This window comes from Acipenser ruthenus, chromosome 47, assembly GCF_902713425.1.
Source record: "Acipenser ruthenus chromosome 47, fAciRut3.2 maternal haplotype, whole genome shotgun sequence".
In the NCBI taxonomy this organism is placed as follows: Eukaryota; Metazoa; Chordata; class Actinopteri; order Acipenseriformes; family Acipenseridae; genus Acipenser; species Acipenser ruthenus.
Window position 1 is genome coordinate 1,865,819 of NC_081235.1, and position 17,764 is coordinate 1,883,582.

The window sequence follows — 17,764 nt, forward strand, 5'->3', positions numbered from 1 at the left end:
TAAACCTGTAAATCACCACTTTCATTAAGAGCACTCACTCTGGACTTGTGACCGTGTTATTGGACTGAACCCTGTGGTCTACCTGAATGTTACTTCATCTATACTTGGTGAATGCTTCAGCCACAAAAACAACAACATCGCGCTGGTGTTCACAGGTCCCGATGGAGAACAGAGGTATTACATAAGAACATAAGAAATTCTAGCACGAGAAAAGGCCATTCAGCCCACCTATGGTCGCTCGCTCGCTTAATGCAAGTGCGGTCCGTTCACACTCAGCAGAGGAAAAACAAAAAAACCTATTTAATTAGTAGGGGAAATGAAACCTCTGGGAATCTGTGGCTAAATGGACCGCCCTTCCTCCAGTCTTATTATGGTCACAGAGAGGATTATACAGTATTGTTCATGACAGCATCCAGTCTGTTCTTTAAGGATCCGATAGTCTCTGCTTCAGCAGACAGTTCCAATGGTTCACCTTTTCTGTGAAAAAGCTCCTCCTATCGGTTCTGAATATGCCCTTCTTCAGCTTCCACCTCTGGCCCCTGGTTCTGTTCTCTGTGACCTATGAAAAATAATTCTCAGCAGTTACTTTGTTAAACCCCTTGACAATTTTAAATACCTCTACTGTCGCCTCTGGCTCTCCTTTCTGGGCTGTACAGATTCAGCTCTTTCAGTCTGTCTTCATATGACATACCCTTCAGTCCTGGAATTAATCGCGTTGCTCTCCTCCATACTCTCCAATGCTTCAATGTCTTTCTTATGATAAGGGGACCGGCACTGTACACAGTATTCTAGGTGTGGTCCTACCAGTGCATTGTATAACTTTAATATAACTTCTCTAGATTTGAATTAAACTGTCTTCGCTATATAACATAACATTCTATTTGCCTTTTTTATAGCTTCTCCACACTGTCTGGTTGGCTTAAGAGATTCATCCACTACTAACCCCAAGTCCTTTTCATACATAGCCTCCTCTATTTCATTACTATTCATGCTGTACTTGCCTCTAATGTTTTTGCACCCGATGTGTGACTTTGTATTTATTCACATTAAACTTCATCTGTCATGTGTCAGCCCAAGCGTGAATCTTGTCTAAATCTCTTTGTATTATTAAAGTTGCTGATTGGAAGATGGCTACCCCTCCCAGTTTTGTGTCATCTGCAAATATGCAAACTGATTATGTCTTGATCCAAGTCATTTATATAGATTAAGAATAGCAATGGTCCCATTACCCGTCATGACTCCATGCTGCTACTTTATCATTTATTTCTACTGATTTAATCTTTAAGTGTAGTCTTTCGTGTGCTACTTTGTCAAATGCTTTTTGAAAATCTAAGTCGATTATGTCATACACACTGTCCTTGTTGACTCTAGTAGTCATCTGAAAGTAATCTAGTAAACTAGTTAAACAAGATGAACCCTTCTAAAGCCATGTTGACTGTCAACTACAATGTTGTTACTATATAAATATCTCTCCATTTTGGTCCTTATTATAGTTTCCATGATTTTACATGATTGATGTTAAACTTAGAGGTCTCTGGTTCCCAGGGTCACATTTGTCTCCCTTTTTAAATATAGGAACGACATTGCCAATTTTCCAGTCCAGTGGGATGGATACATTATTTATAGATTTATTGAATATATAACATATTGGTTTAAAAATCTGTTCTCTAATTTCCCTGAGGACTCCTGGCCAGATTCCATCGGGCCCTGAGGATTTGTTTATTTTAAGTGCTGTTAGTACTTCATTCTCTTTTATAATAAACTCTGGTAATGATGTTTGTGTACATTCTGTTAACCTTGGCATATTGCATAAATCCTCCTTTGTAAATACTTGTACAAAGTATTGATTAAGTACATCTGCGATTTGGTAGTCTTTAGTCACTAAGTCAGCACTGCTATCATGAAAACTACTGACTTCCTCTTTCAGTTTCCTCTTAGCATTAACATATTGAAAAAACCCTTTTGGATGAAGTTTACTTTCTGCCACTACTGGTGTCTCTAATTCCCTTTTGGCTCTCCTAGTCTGCTTTTTAAGGTCTCTACAGGCCTCTCTGTGTTCTATTTGTGAAGCTGTTCCCTTTGATTTAATAGAAAGATATAACTGTCTTATTTTTAATTCCTAGCCTAATAGATCAATTTACCCATCATGGTTTCTTATTCTTAAGTTTACCTTTTCTTTTTCTGGGGATAAATGTATCCTGCAATTGTAACATTATATACCTACATTTAATCCAATTGTTTTCAGCTTCATTATCTATTAGTATTCTATCCCAGTCTGTGTTTAGAAACCCCTGTTGCATTCCTTTGTAGTCTGCTCTCCTGAAATTGTAAACCACTGTCTTAGATTTATGTACTGCCCTTGATTTATTTGCCACAAACTTTATCATATTATAGTCACTTATTCCTAGTGGTTCTATTACCTGTAAGTTGTGTATCCTTGCTTCATTGTTTGTTAATACCAAATCTAGACATGAATTGTATCTAGTCAGGGCATTCACCATTTGTGATAGAATCTTGCACTAACTTTATCATTCCCATGTCTGAATTGCTGTCATGTGGTCCCAGTTTATGTTTGGGAAGTTAGTCTCCCTGTGACAAAGACGGCTGCAGGGAGGAACTCAGACCAGAGAGAGAGAGAAACACACAGACAGACGGTGATGATGAGAAACTGAGTGCGATGGTTGCACTCAGCGTTTAATAACAAATAAATAAAAAGGTTTAACAAACAGAACACAAAACAGGACACGGCACTTGAGCCAAAATAAACAGACAAACAAAACGGATTACACAGACAAACACGGTGAGCTTCTTTTACTACTTATTACAATACCCTCCGTCTACTAACCCGTTCTCCACTCACCGAACACCAACCCCCAGTGAGTGAAAACATGCAGCTTTTATGCAGTTGTACCGAGATTCGATTGCTAGTCAATCATTCAATTGGAATCTCGGTACAACTGCACGTGAATTAATTAAAGTGCAATTCCCCGTGCTCACATATTACTTTTTACTTGCACGTGATGTGATGTGCCATCCCCGTGCCTAAATACAAATATACAATTTACACACACGTGAAACACAGACCGCTTATATCCCGTGTACCAATGCCTATACACCAACATTTACACACAACACGTAACATAACATACACAGGGGGGGGCACTTTGCCACACTCCCATAATTAGTGTTTCCCCTTCCTCTCCATTTCCTCTCCAGTGCAGTCAGGATGCATTTCCCATGCGCACATAACCAAACTATATCTAGCGTCTTCTCGGGTATTCTAATATTATTTACATTTTTACATTTTTGTTTCCCACAGTTACATTACAATTCCACGTTATTATTCCTTTATATTTTTCCATCACAATTGCATACAGTTTCTTTGCATTTAGCTTTTTAACCTCCTCCCCACGTAACTATTTACATACATTTCTCAACATGACATTTTTTGGTACCCTACTTGGAAATATAATCGTCCTTTTTTGGGGCTTTTTTTAACATTTAAAAATCATCCATTCATAATTCCACCTCCATCAATAAAATCTTTGTAAAACAGGTTTTTACATTAAAAAGGACAAAAACGCAGCTTAAAAACCCTTCAAAGTTTAAAAGCCCCATTCCAGCCAATTTTCTCGGTAAGCACACAGTGTTTCTCTTTGTACAATCGACTCGTACTCCCCAAAATAAATTAAAAACCAGTCTATGAAATTTGATCATAATGTCACTTGGTACAGGAATATAAAAGTCCAATATAAATGCAAAGGTAATGAAAGTGTTTTGATTGAAACAACTTTCTAAAAAGGGTACTCTTGTTGCTTTACACAACTTAGTTTTGTCTTCCTGATCCATCGTTGTTAAAATGCACCCGTAAAATTTTTTATCCCATCTTTCTTTATTTCCAAATCCATTGGCACTTTAAAATCAGGATTAGTCTCTCCAGTCAAAAATGCTGCTGATTTTTTTCCAATTAATGTTGGAGTTTGACACCTCCTGGAAATTATTAAATACACTGAGTACATTTTTTGCTAATTTTTCTTCCTCAATATATAAGAAAATATCATCAGTGTATGCTGTAATTTTACAAGAAACCCCTGGGCTGACGGTTATAACTTTTAAAACTGCGGGAGTTTTGAATTGCTCTTAAAAGTGGGTCAATAGCTAAAAAGTAGAAAGGAGGACTTAAAGGACACCCGTGCCTCACCCCTGCTTGGACATAAACACAGATACTCACGAAGCCATTAATAAATCTACTAAAAGAAAGCGTGTACAAAATGTGTATCCAATCAATAAAAACAATAACACTTTAAAACTGTGAAAAGATATTCATGATTCATCCTTGGTCCAAGCTTATATATGTACATGGGATGCTTCTGTGTTATACTACAATCACAAATATTTCTCACCCAGGCACCCCACAATACTGCAATTTTGATATTAAAACATCCATCACTTTTTCCAACCAATTTACTAAAACCTTAGCGAGAATTTTTAAATCGTTGCATAATAAACGTATGGGTCTCCAATTTGCAATATTCTTCTTGTCCCCTTTCTTAAATAATAACCAATGCCTCTTAAAAAGAAACAGGTAGGCAGCCTTTATCTAAAAAATCTTTTTAAAAAGTCTGTTAAAACTGGGCTTAAAATATTGCTAAAATGCTTATAAAATTCGTAATTGATCTATTGTTCCTTGCCTGTTTTATTTCCTCCTCCATCTGCCCCAGTGCAATGGGATCGCCCAGATTTTTAACTTTTTCATCTATTTTATTTATTTAAATTTTTTTCGTTCTCTATTTTTCCCTTTTAAATAAATTAATATAAAACTCTGTTGCAATTTTTAAAATCTCCTTATTTTCTATTTTACAGTTCCCACCGCTGTCATACAGTGCTTGTCTTTTTTTCAGTTCCTGTTTCAGCAGTAATGTCGGTTTTCTTTTTGCCTCCATTTGTGAATTGTTTAAAATGTATTGCTTCCAATTTTTTATAATAAAATTCCATTATTCCATCAACTCTTTGTACTTCCTTTGAGACATTTCCCCCCTTGCTAAACCATTAGTAAAATTATTAATTTACATGACATTTTTTAGTTTTGACCGGGACTCTTTTTTTTAAAAGCATTGGTTAAGGTGAGTTATATTTTTTTTACGGTAATTTACAGGATTTAAAGCTGTTTGTGAAGAATATTTATGAAACGCTCTTTGCAGATAATTCAATGCAACACTTCCAGTCAACCAGATGCTTGATACATGTGCGATTCTGAATATGACACATTACGCGGTACATCAGTATATCAAAAAAGTCTTTGTTTTAGTGGCAACCGCCTTATTTTCTTAGCAGACACCCTTATCCAGGGCAACTTACAATTGTTACAAAATATCATGTAACAGAATATCACATTACAGAGTATCACATTACAGAATATCACATTACAGATAATTTAGCAAGCCTTGATTGTAGTAGGCTTACGTTTGAGTGTAATAAACAATAGCTTACCCTTCTGTTATTTAAAATCTAGTGTGCATTTCCCCGTCTGCACACGTCTCCCAACATTGTGTAAAATCAGGATTTAACCCACAGACAATGAAAGATTGCTTGGATCAGTGTTTTATCAATCAAGAAGACATGACAACAACCTTTAGTTTTTTCTTTTTTTTCCACTGCAAACTTAAAGCAGGGGTTCAAAACAAAGTGCCGGAGCCTATTGAACCAGAGAGTTCATATAACATTGCATATAATATTGTTGCTCTTGTCTAAATATATATATATATATTTTCAAAACCTTTTTTTCTGTTTTGTAAATGTGATAGCAGGAGCAGTCATTTTACGAGGTACCCTGGTGTACCCCGTCATGCCTCATATGTTCATAAAAGTAAGTGAGCAATATAGTCCTCTAGAATACCTCTGAGTTTAAACCCAAAATCCAAAAAGCAAGGTATTTGTGTAATTAAAGCAGATTCCCTGGAAGTTTAAACTGCTGCATCCGGGTACAGAAAGAATCACATCCTGTGCAGTAGGTCACATGGTCTGAATTGGAGTGAATCTGACCTAGAGCAAGTAGTAAACCTGTAGCTAGTGCTAATATTGGGGAAACACATATGAGGAAGGCTGTGCAGTCCAGGCACTTAGGATTCTACAGACAAGCTCAAAGCCAGTCACCTGATTGGCACTGATTTGGGGCTACATGTTACTGTAGGTAAAGTAATCCAGGATTAGTGCTACTGAGGACCTGTGAAATCAGCCGAAATGTTACAACAATCAATACAATGATCACAGAGACAGTGTTCTCAGTTTCATTTATTGAGCATCATGTCAGGAAAAACAAGATCACACAAGATTTCATTTCCTCTGTTAACAAAGCACATTCCATTATCATTATTGTTAACAATTATTATTTCATTCAATATTAATGCAAGCTGTATTCGTTTTAGTAATTTATTTCCATATACAGTCAGTCCGTCGCCTTTCCAACTTCTGTGGTGCAACAGTAAGGGCAGATATTATAAAAAGGAAGGGGTTTGCTAATTGCTTCCAAGTAGCTTTTCTAATTGGTGCAACAGAAAGATTGACACTGGGGCGGGTTTTATTCTTGGACGATCTGGCACTTCATTGGTGCACTCTGTTTTTCATGCTGTAGTGGGTGTGGTATGGTATGGTATCAACTCCACGGTGAAGTAATGTTAATGACAAGCGTTGTTTTCTGAAGTTTGTTATATATTTTTAAGAAAATGGCATTTCTAAACAAAGGCATGAAGTATTTTGAGGAACTGGACGAGAAAACCGTGGTATGTAAATAATTACATCCCTGTGAATATGTGCCTCACGAATTTAAAAGGAACTTTTTTTATAATTATTATTGTTTCTGTTTCGTTCTTTCATTTAGTTTAGTTTAGTTTAATTTATTCACTTTGTGCCCACAGGGTCAGCACAGGTACATCTCAATAGTGCAGTTCAAATACAAAGAGAGACATTTACTAAGATAAAAATAATAATACCAATTATTTCAAAAAGGCCAAATTCCCATTGTGTAAAGCTGCTCACCTGGGTAAAGCTGCTCACCTGTGTAAAGCTGCTCACTGGGTAAAGCTGCTCACTGGGTAAAGCTGCTTACCTGGGTAAAGCTGCTCACCTGGGTAAAGCTGCTCACCTGGGTAACGCTGCTCACCTGGGTAACGCTGCTCACCTGGGTAAAGCTGCTCACTGGGTAAAGCTGCTCACCTGGGTAAAGCTGCTCACCTGGGTGAAGCTGCTCACCTGGGTAACGCTGCTCACCTGGGTAAAGCTGCTCACTGGGTAAAGCTGCTCACCTGGGTGAAGCTGCTCACCTGGGTGAAGCTGCTCACCTGGGTAAAGCTGCTCACCTGTGTAAAGCTGCTCACTGGGTAAAGCTGCTCACCTGGGTAAAGCTGCTCCCTGGGTAAAGCTGCTCACCTGGGTAAAGCTGCTCACCTGGGTAAAGCTGCTCACCTGGGTGAAGCTGCTCACCTGGGTAAAGCTGCTCACCTGGGTGAAGCTGCTCACCTGGGTAAAGCTGCTCACTGGGTAAAGCTGCTCACTGGGTAAAGCTGCTCACTGTGTGAAGTAATTTCAGCTAACAAAACAATTCCATCATCTCACCTAGAACAGGGGGCTCAAATGTGACATTTCGAAAGAAACACATTAAGCAAACACAGATTTACTTGCTATTTTTTCAGGTTAAAGAAAGTTCTCAGTTCCTATGCCTTATTCTCAGGAAATCTGTTGAACATCCTGGGTCATTTAATCTCAGTAGTGTCTTCTGCGTTATGTTACTGGCTGAGAGCATGCCAGTCAACAGGGGAATCAGCTGGGTGGTTTATGACAGAAAGAAGCCATTTAAATTCTCTTGCTCACAAAACTGGATCAAGTACAAAACAGCACTATGCAAGTACTTCCCTTTTTGAAACTCTTGCATCACTGTTATCTTCGTGTTATACAGCATGGTATGTATGACACATTTACTTCTATATCCTGTTTTTTCAGATTTTTTTAATGTGCGAGATAAGCAAGGCTGTTTATGAGCGTGAGATAACATGCAAATGAGTCTCGCACTGAAAGCACTTCCATTCAATCAATGCGCAAGTCACCCACAATGCCAACAATATCATAATAACGGATGTGTGCTAGCTTTGCGGATCGTGTCAGCAGTCAGGGGTGTACCAGCAGATTACAGGCTGATGGCTTTTGGGTAAACTGAATTCTACTCAACTTTCTTTTAGAAAGTTGTGTTTAATATCTAAATATTTCTCTAATTCTGGCTATGGCTTGAAGCCCTGGCTCTTGACCCCTGTGTTAGCCCGCTAGCTGATTGGCCACCTCCAGTGCCAGCAGCTTCTGGAGCTGTGCTGCTGTTTTAACCTCATGTCTTTCGTCCTCACATCTTTTTACAATGAGGCAGCACTGGTGTGTTCTGTTTCCTCTGCCCATTTTTTTTAAATGAAAATGTTTACTCTGTTCTGTGTTTCTTTTCTTTTTTTTTTTTAATTTTGTCGTTGCCAATTATTTTTATTATTTTCTCCCCAATTTGGAAATGGCCAATTATTTTTAGGCTCAGCTCACCGCTATCACCCCTACGCTGACTCGAGAGGTCGAAGACGAACACACGCTGTCCTCCAAAGCGTGTGCCGTCAGCTGACCGCTTTTTTTCACACTGCGGACTCAGCATGCAGCCACCCAAGAGCTACAGCGTCGGAGAACAACGCAGCTCTCGGGCATCTTACAGGCAAGCCCACAGGCGCCCGGCCAGACTACAGGGGTCGCTGGTGCGCGGTGAGCCGAGGACACCCTGGCCAACCTAGCCCTCCCTCCCCCCGGGCGGTGCTCGGCCAATTGAGTGCCGCCCCCTGGAAGCTCCCGTCCACGGTCGGCAAAGGAACAGCCTGGACTCGAACTCGCGACGTCCAGACTATAGAGGCATCCTGCACTCCACGTGGAGCGCCTTTACTGGATGCGCCACTCGGGAGCCCTGCGTTTCTTTTAAAGGTGCACATTTGAAACCCCATAATGAATGGAAGTCCACTAATAATATGGGATTATTCTGTGAGCTACAAATTGTTTTCTATAAATGATTACTTGATCAGGCAGTTCTACAGGTGTGGAGCTGACATCACGAAAAGTATTTTCTTTTCTTGCTTGTTGAAAACGTAAGTGTGGACGATGTCCTAGGAGTGCTGGAAATCATCTGTAATAAATCAATAAACAAAAAAAGGTGACTTTTGGTTTGTTATGATTTGTTTCCTGTTGTGTAAAAATGTAAATGTTTAGTAGCTTCGCATTGGATTTCCTATTCCTGTTTTTTTTTTTTTTTTTTTATGTTTGCAATCATTCCGAGTGTTTCTTGTTGGAATCACTCATATACTGTGTTTGTGATCAGATTGTGTGAAGGTCCTTTCATCCCACTTCAGGAGCTGCACTTCAGTTCTTGTTGCCTGCTAAAGATATGTAATACAGGTCAGTGTTTCTTTATGGCACTAGATGGCACTGGTGCTTACCATTGTAGACAGTGATCTACATGGGCCGGTTTTTCAAAACTTGGGTAATCAGATTTCCACGTTTGACCTGGATTATATTGTGCAATTGGGCATTTGAGAATTTAAAGAGGAGATCAGGATTACTTTGATCCAAAATACCAGGATTATTGTGATCCTACTGCAGAGTTGGATTTAGCTTTTAAATGATCATAGAACATCGATATTGTGTTTGAATTGTCATAGCAAACACACACTATATGTCCAAATAGAGTGTTAGAATATAATATTTACATATTTATTTAAGTTTTGTATCCATGCAAGCAAAAAGGAAAATGCGTATTTAGTGGTATAGCTTTCATATAAAAGCATTCGCATGCGCCTTCACATACACCTCCTTAAACTCGTCTGAGAGATACTGGACTCCCGACCGACGAGGAAGACGATGAAGATGTCTAAAAACACATATCCTTTTTTCAAAAGTGTTATTTTTATTCAGTTTAGATTTAATTTCTGCTAAGTAGACATACAAAAAATAACCATTATTTACATGCGTTATATGTGCACTAACATTAAAAGTGATTTTGATTTTGTTAAAAATAATAATATAAAACAAAATAAATAGTGTTGTGTATTAATCATTATTACCACAATCTTATTTATTTTGTTAAATTAGGTTATATCATAAATAAGGCCTCTTAAAAAAAAGAAAAAAACTATAAGAACTAGCCTATTAAAAAAATCTGGATTTCGTAATCGTGATTATTTGTTGCCTGGACAAATGTAATCCAGCAGTGACATTTTCTGAAAAACCGGATCAAAATCATCCAGATAAAAGTAATCTCGGTCACAAAATATAGGATTACAAAATCCGGATCACTTTGATCCAGATTAAAAACCGGCCCCAGGGCACTGAAGACATTGATCTGGCAGCAACTAGAACTGAAGAACAGCTCCTGAACTCAAAGACAAAGCAACAGACTTTAAAACATAAAGAACACATGGTAGTTCAGTCACTGCAATAAAACCACTCAGAATGAAACATCATGAGAAAGGGAAGGGGTTAAAAAACAAAACATAAAAATCAACACAACTTTAACTTATCAGAAATAAAACTGATTGATTACTTGACAACTTTTTAGAGAGCCTGATTCGGTAATTTTCTATTCTTTCCTTCAGAAATAAACATGCTTACCATATGTCTGAGCTTGATTCTGTACTGAGTATGCGCAGGGCTGCATAGGGGTCCTTCTCCAACAAACTGGAGCTCTAGAGAATATTAAAAGCATGTCAGAGTATATCAGCACACACTGCACCAAGCTGCCTCTGTCACTTAGGTCTGTGTGTAGCCCATGACTGGCTAGACAAATTACTTTTCTGGAAAATCAAAGAATACAGTGAACAATAAGAACTCAAAGTGTACTGTCTCTATGCAGCTTCAAAAGTCACATGACCTCAATAAGGCAGCCATACTGGATCAGAGGCCAATGTCATGGTCACAAACACATTTAGCATGAAGGGTTTACATACAGTACAGCTATGGCCAAACATTTTGCATCACCTAGAATTTTAGGATTGAGGCATCATTAAAAAAAAAAAAACGATATGAACATAATTTAGATCTTTTATTTAACATCATGTAATCAAAGAAACTACAAAATAACAGTACAGTATTTAATGTTAGATTTAGAAATGTCATATTTTTTAATCTGTCAGTTTTTCATATGTATATGGAAAACTACAAAGCGCTATGTAATTCAATATGTTAATGTAACATTATTCAGCAGGTTTCATTTGACTTTATGAAGCAAAATTAGTTAATTCTATTCAGTGATACAAAACTTGTATGACACCCACGATTGAACTTGCCCTAGAGAATCACAGAGTACAGCTGTGTACGAGTATGATGGCAGCATCTCAAAGCCTTATGTCTTTATCATCCACAACCAAAAAGTCAGCCCAATTTGGCAACCATCTTAGGTCACAGGTCAAAGTGAATGGTGTTAGATTTTGCCCACAGTTTCCACAACACTTAATATATGAAATTGCAGCTTAAATGGTTTAGTAGCAGGGGCAGGTAAGTTAATGTGCACTCATACAAGCTCCACAACAGGAACTATCAATATTTAAATTTTTCCAGAATTGCACATTTTCAAGTCCTATTGACAGAAAACAAGTAAAACTTAATCACAAAGTTATTGTGTATAAAACACAGCACTGTATTCAACTTCGTTGCAGTAATACTGTACGTATGGAAAATAAAAACATGCTGACTCACAGCAGAGGTCTGCCACAGGACCGACTTGGTGGTTTCCGTGGATGAACTGAGAGGGGAGAAGCCCTGCTCTGGAACAGGGGGAGGGGCAGAGGCTGGGAAGGGGGTGATGGAGCCCGGCTGCCCCCATACCCCAGGTACCCGCTGTCCAGGTTGAGTGGGCGCTGACTGGGCCCAGACCCCGGGGACAGCTCCAGGCTGGCTCAATGGACCACTTGCTTCCCGTGGGGTTAGCTGTGTAGGCAAGGCTGTGGCTCCCCAGGGGTCTGGCTGTGTAGGTGAGGCTGTGGCTCCCCAGGGGTCTGGCTGGGTAGGTGAGGTTGGGCCTGGGCCTCCCCATGGGGCAGGCTGGGTAGGCGAGGCTTGGGCTCCCCAGGGGCCTAGCTGACTGGGATTGGGTGTCCCAAATGGTGCCTGTTGGATCCAGGCGGTTGCTGTGGGTTGCCCAAAGGGCGCAGTTTGAACTTGGCTCAAGTGGTTGAATGAGGAGGCCATCTGTGCAGCCCACACTGGCTGGTGTGTCCCTGAGGGTAACAAACAAGGGTTTTTAAAACAGGGAAACTGTCATTTCAGTCCTCTCAGGCAGTGCCTGATGTTGTGGTGTTTTCATTTGAGCAGTATGACAGGCTGGTGATTCCAGTTACTTTTCCACTTAGCCACTGGTCATTTAAAAGCCAGAATGTTTCAGCAGAGGTTCTTTGGTATGCACACAAAACCTTTGGAATTGAAAGGCTTCAGCTAGTGAATTCTGAATGCAATATCTGGGCTCATCATTTGTGGCAGACTGCTGGAACACTGCTAGATTTACAAATTGTGCACATAAGAACATTTACAAACGAGAGGAGGACATTCAACATGACTAGGTAGCCCATTCCACCCCCTCTGTGTGAAGAAGTGTCTCCGTCCCTCTGTCTAACGTCTACGCCACTCTGAGCCCGGTTTTTGTACTGTGCTTATTGTTTAGGGTTAACTATGTCCTTTTAAGGTTTTAAAGACTTCAGTCACGCCCCTCTTAAATGTTACAGCTGTCCACCTCATAATATACAGTCAATCTGGACAGGTTCTGGTATTCATATAATAACTATATGAATAATGTATTCACTGAACATATTTTACAGAAAAAAAAATCTTTAAGGGGAGAACAGTGAATAACTGTGTACACAGCACCCCCTGCTGCCCCAATCCTGTATAACAATCACAAGATTTCATACAAACAAAGTTATTATGTGACATTTTCAGAAAGGACCCCATTACAAAAAAAGTTATCAGTAGTAAGATGTGAGATTTATGAAAAAGGATCAGCTGTATAAAATGATTAAAGATAAACTCTATAGCCACAGGTTTGCTAAATTGCAGTTTACTTGCTGTATTCTTTCCCCCTGCCAAGGTTAACTGGAAAGACATGACAAACAAATCACACATTTGTTTCGAACGAGCACACCAAAATAGTTACCAACCAGAAATGATCAACCCATTCACTGAATTAATTCATTTGTTGTTTTGTTCCACAAATCAAATATTTAATTACACACTATGGCCTATTTAAATTGTTTAAAAACAACAACTAGAAATCTCGACTCCTGTTTTAAAGCAATATCCTGTATCAACCCAGAATAGAGAAGAAAACAGCTGATTAATAAGAACATAAGAACATAAGAAAGTTTACAGATGAGAGGAGGCCATTCAGCCCATCTTGCTCGTTTGGTTGTTAGTAGCTTATTGATCCCACAATCTCATCAAGCAGCTTCTTGTAGGATCCCAGGGTGTCAGCTTCAACAACATTACTGGGGAGTTGGTTCCATACCCTCACAATTCTCTGTGTAAAAAAGTGTCTCCTATTTTCTGTTCTGAATGCCCCTTTATCTAATCTCCATTGTGACCCCTGGTCCTTGTTTCTTTTTGCAGGTCAAAAAAGTCCACAGGGTCGACATTGTCTATACCTTTTAGGATTTTGAATGTTTGAATCAGATCGTCGCGTAGTCTTCTTTGTTCAAGACTGAATAGATACAATTCTTTGAGCCTTTCTGCATACGACATGCCTTTTAAACCAAGGATAATTCTGGTTGCTCTTCTTTCTACAGCAGCAACATCCTTTTTGTAACGAGGTGACCAGAACTGAACACAATATTCTAGGTGAGGTCTTACTAATGCATTGTAAAGTTTTAACATTACTTCCCTTGATTTAAATTCAACACTTCTCACAATATATCTGAGCATCTTGTTGGCCTTTTTTATAGCTTCCCCACATTGTCTAGATGAAGACATTTCTGAGTCAACATAAACTCCTAGGTCTTTTTCATAGTTTCCTTCTTCAATTTCAGTATCTCCCATATGATATTTATTATGCACATTTTTATTGCCTGCATGCAATACTTTACACTTTTCTCTATTAAATGTCATTTGCCATGTGTCTGCCCAGTTCTGAATGTTGTCTAGATCATTTTGAATGACCTTTGCTGCTGCAACAGTGTTTGCCACTCCTACTATTTTTGTGTCGTCTGCAAATTTAACAAGTTTGCTAACTATACCAGAATCTAAATCATTAATGTAGATTAGGAATAGCAGAGGACCTAATACTGATCCTTGTGGTACACCACTGGTTACCTCGCTCCATTTTGAGGTTTCTCCTCTAATTAGTACTTTCTGTTTTCTACATGTTAACCACTCCCTAATCCATGTGCATGCATTTCCTTGAATCCCTACTGCGTTCAGTTTGAGAATTAATCTTTTATGCGGGACTTTGTCAAAAGCTTTCTGGAAATCTAAATAAACCATGTCGTATGCTTTGCAATTATCCATTGTCGATGTTGCATCCTTGTGGCAATGTGCTCCGCCCCTGTGTGCATTTCTGTGTTGTACGTGTTGCGTGTAAATGTTGGTGTATAGAGATGGTACACGGGATATAAACGGGTCTGTGTTTCACGTGTATTTAAAAATGTAGATTTGTATTTAGGCACGAGGATGGCACAAATCACTTCACGTGCTGGTTAAAATGTAATGTGTGGTCACGGGAGTACACTTTAATTAATTCACGTGCAGTTGTACCGAGATTCCAATTGAATGATTGACTAGCAATCGAGTCTCGGTACAACTGCATAAAAGCAGCATGTTTTCACTCACTCAGGGTTGGGTGTTCGGTGAGTGGAGAACGGGATTGGAGACGGAGGTAATTGTGAATTATAAAAAGAATAGTTAAAAGTATCTGCTCACCGTGTTTGTTTGTTTGTCTGTTTACTGTTTAGTCCGTTTTTGTTTATATATTTATTTTGGCGTAAGTGCCGTGTCCTGTTTTGTGTTCTGTCTGTTTAAACCTTTTATTTCGTTTAATAAACGCTGAGTGCCACCATTGCACTCAGCATTACTCATCACCACCGTCTGTCTGTGTGTTTCTTCCGGGTCTGACGTGTCACCACTCAGCCAGCCTTGTGACAATCCTCAAAAAAATCAAGCAGGTTAGTTAGACACTCACTCCCTTTCCTAAAACCATGCTGACTGTCTCCCAGGATATTGTTACCATATAGGTAATTTTCCATTTTAGATCTTATTATAGTTTCCATAAGTTTACATATAATAGAAGTCAGGCTTATTGGTCTGTAGTTACCTGGTTCGGTTTTGTCTCCCTTTTTGTGGATCGGTATTACGTTTGCAATTTTCCAGTCTGTCGGTACAACCCCTGTGTCAAGAGACTGTTGCATGATCTTGGTTAGCGGTTTGTAAATAACTTTTCATTTCTTTGAGTACTATTGGGAGGATCTCATCCGGCCCAGGGAATTTGTTTATTTTAAGAGCTCCTAGTCCCTTTAACACTTCTGCCTCTGTTATGCTAAAGTTATTTAAAATTGGACAGGAACAGGTTGACATGTGGGGCATGTTGTCCGTGTCCTCCTTTCTAAAAACCTGTGAAAAGTAATCATTTAATATTTTTTTTTTCTTTATCCAGGATTTTGCCATTTGTGTCTCTTAGACATTTAACCTCCTCTTTGAATGTTCTCTTGCTGTTATAATATTGGAAAAACATTTTGGAATGTTTTCTATCTTTTTTTTTCAATATTCATTTCCATCTCTCTCTTGGCCTTTCTAACTTCCTTTTTGACTTGTGTTTGCAGTTCCAAGTACTCTTTCTGTGTACTTTGTTTTTGGTCCCTTAAATGCTCTGTAAAGTGCCTTTTTTCGCTGAATATTTTAATTGATCTATTAAACATTTTGGCCATTTTGTTTTAGATTTAGATTTGTCTACTTTTGGGATGTAATTGTTTTGCACCTCTAGTACTACATTTTTAATAAAACAGCCATCCTTTTTCTGTTGTGTGGTTATAAAGGATGCCAAATAATTGGTGACCCTTATAAAGAAATGTCTCCTAGCCCCTACCCTAAATCCACTTAGTTTCTGTGTCCTCTGGTTTGTGAGCTGTGGGCTAGACTTCACTTTATCAACTCCCCCCTAATTCCTGAATAGATGGACAGTTCCTTCATCATTCCTTAACCCTGGGATCAGTGTGCTGGCTCTGCTGCGTACCTGTGTGGTAGAGCTCCAGGGGGCTGACTGGGCTCCCGGGTAGAGGCTGAGCTTGCGGCAGGGTGAAGGGAGAGGAAGGGGGGAAGAGAGATGAAAGCTCACTGCTTGGCGATGCCTAGACAAAGCACAGCACACACATTGGACTCACATACCAGATACACATACTCTGAAGTGCAAAGGTAAAAACAATTCTAACAGTGATGTATACCACTTGTGTTGCTTTAGCTAAAAAATTGTCTCTAACACAAGAGCACTTAGTAAAAAGCATAGCAAAGTATAATAAAGCATGGTAAAACCCAGAGAGGTATGGTAAAGCTTATAAAAAACATGGCAAACCACGCTAAACTCTAGTGAATGCATGGTATAACCATCGGAAAAGCAACAGAGATGTACAAGATGTGTTTGACAGGACTGTTCTTACCTTGTTAGTGTCTGAATCTGCAGATGAAGGCAATGGGTTGAACAGGTCTATCTCATCAATCCCCTAAAAGTAGACAAGCATGCCAGCATTAGAAGAATTATAACAGTCTCATGGGAGGTGATTCAAACCATTGTTACAGAACTGTTCTCTTACCGTTTGGACTTGTGTCACCTCTTCATCCAGGAGTAGGCAATCAGCATTCTGTTAAAGATATTAAACATTGGTTCTGAGTTCCCTTAGTAAAGCATAGGTAAAGCACGGTAAAGCTCAGAGAGGTATAATAAAGTATATACAAAATAGACCATGGTAAACTATGGCAACTGCAAAGTATAACCATGGGAAAACGTTAGGTTATTATCATAACCCTGGTTCCCTGAAATAGAAATGTAACCATTACCAAATGGGTGTTTACCTCCTACAGACCTGAATCCTGAACACTATATACCAAAGCTGCTCTCTGAGCCTGTGACAAAGTCATGACCCCGCCCCCAAGGGATCAAAAGCAGTCACAGATCTCAGCGGCATTTTTCCTTCAAGCCTGCTGTGAATAATGCATGCAGCGACCTTGAAGGTTAATGTTACATTTCTATTTCAGGGAACCAGGGTTATGATAATAACCTAACGTTCCCTTTCAAGTACGGAATGTAACCATTACTGAACGGTGAGTATACCCAATCCGTAGCAAGGGCATGACTGCAGAATGACCGGAATGCTACAAGGCTAAGCCGAGAGGCTGCCTTGTGCGTCACCATTCGGTACCCCAGTAACAAGTAGCTAGGGTGAATAATTGAGGTAGAATTTCACCTCTATGCCTGTGTTGTAAGGGTTGACTGGGAAGCTGTCCTTAACACTCTAGTTCCAAAAACACGATTTTGAGGATCCATGACATTTAGTCTGTAGAACCTAACGAAGGTTTGGGGAGTAGCCCACACCGCCGCATTGCATATGTCCTTGACAGATGCACCCTGGACTAAAGCCCATGAAGTTGCAAAGCCCCTGGTGGAATGGGCAGTGAGATTGGCCAGCTCATAGGCAGTCTTGACCGTGTCTGCAATCCACTTGGACAGTCGCTA

The 17,764-nt window shown here is 39.4% G+C and overlaps 1 protein-coding gene across 2 annotated transcripts in view; it reads right to left on the reverse strand.

The window, feature by feature from the left end:
* Nucleotides 1-6,276: 6,276 nt before the first annotated feature.
* Nucleotides 6,277-17,764, reverse strand: part of LOC117970566 (disabled homolog 2-like) — a 49,608-nt gene continuing 38,120 nt past the window's right edge. Inside the window, exons 7-12 of one of the 2 annotated variants that reach the window (XM_059014286.1) lie at nt 16,845-16,892; nt 16,692-16,754; nt 16,271-16,385; nt 11,758-12,278; nt 10,675-10,748; nt 6,277-9,193 (exon numbers count right to left, since the gene is read on the reverse strand). In XM_059014286.1, coding sequence (XP_058870269.1) covers nt 9,193; nt 10,675-10,748; nt 11,758-12,278; nt 16,271-16,385; nt 16,692-16,754; nt 16,845-16,892 — 822 coding nt within the window. In that variant the 3' untranslated portion in view covers nt 6,277-9,192. Of the gene's footprint in view, nt 9,194-10,674; nt 10,749-11,243; nt 12,279-16,270; nt 16,386-16,691; nt 16,755-16,844; nt 16,893-17,764 lie in introns of those variants that run through there. The other variant, XM_059014285.1, reaches the window with a different exon arrangement.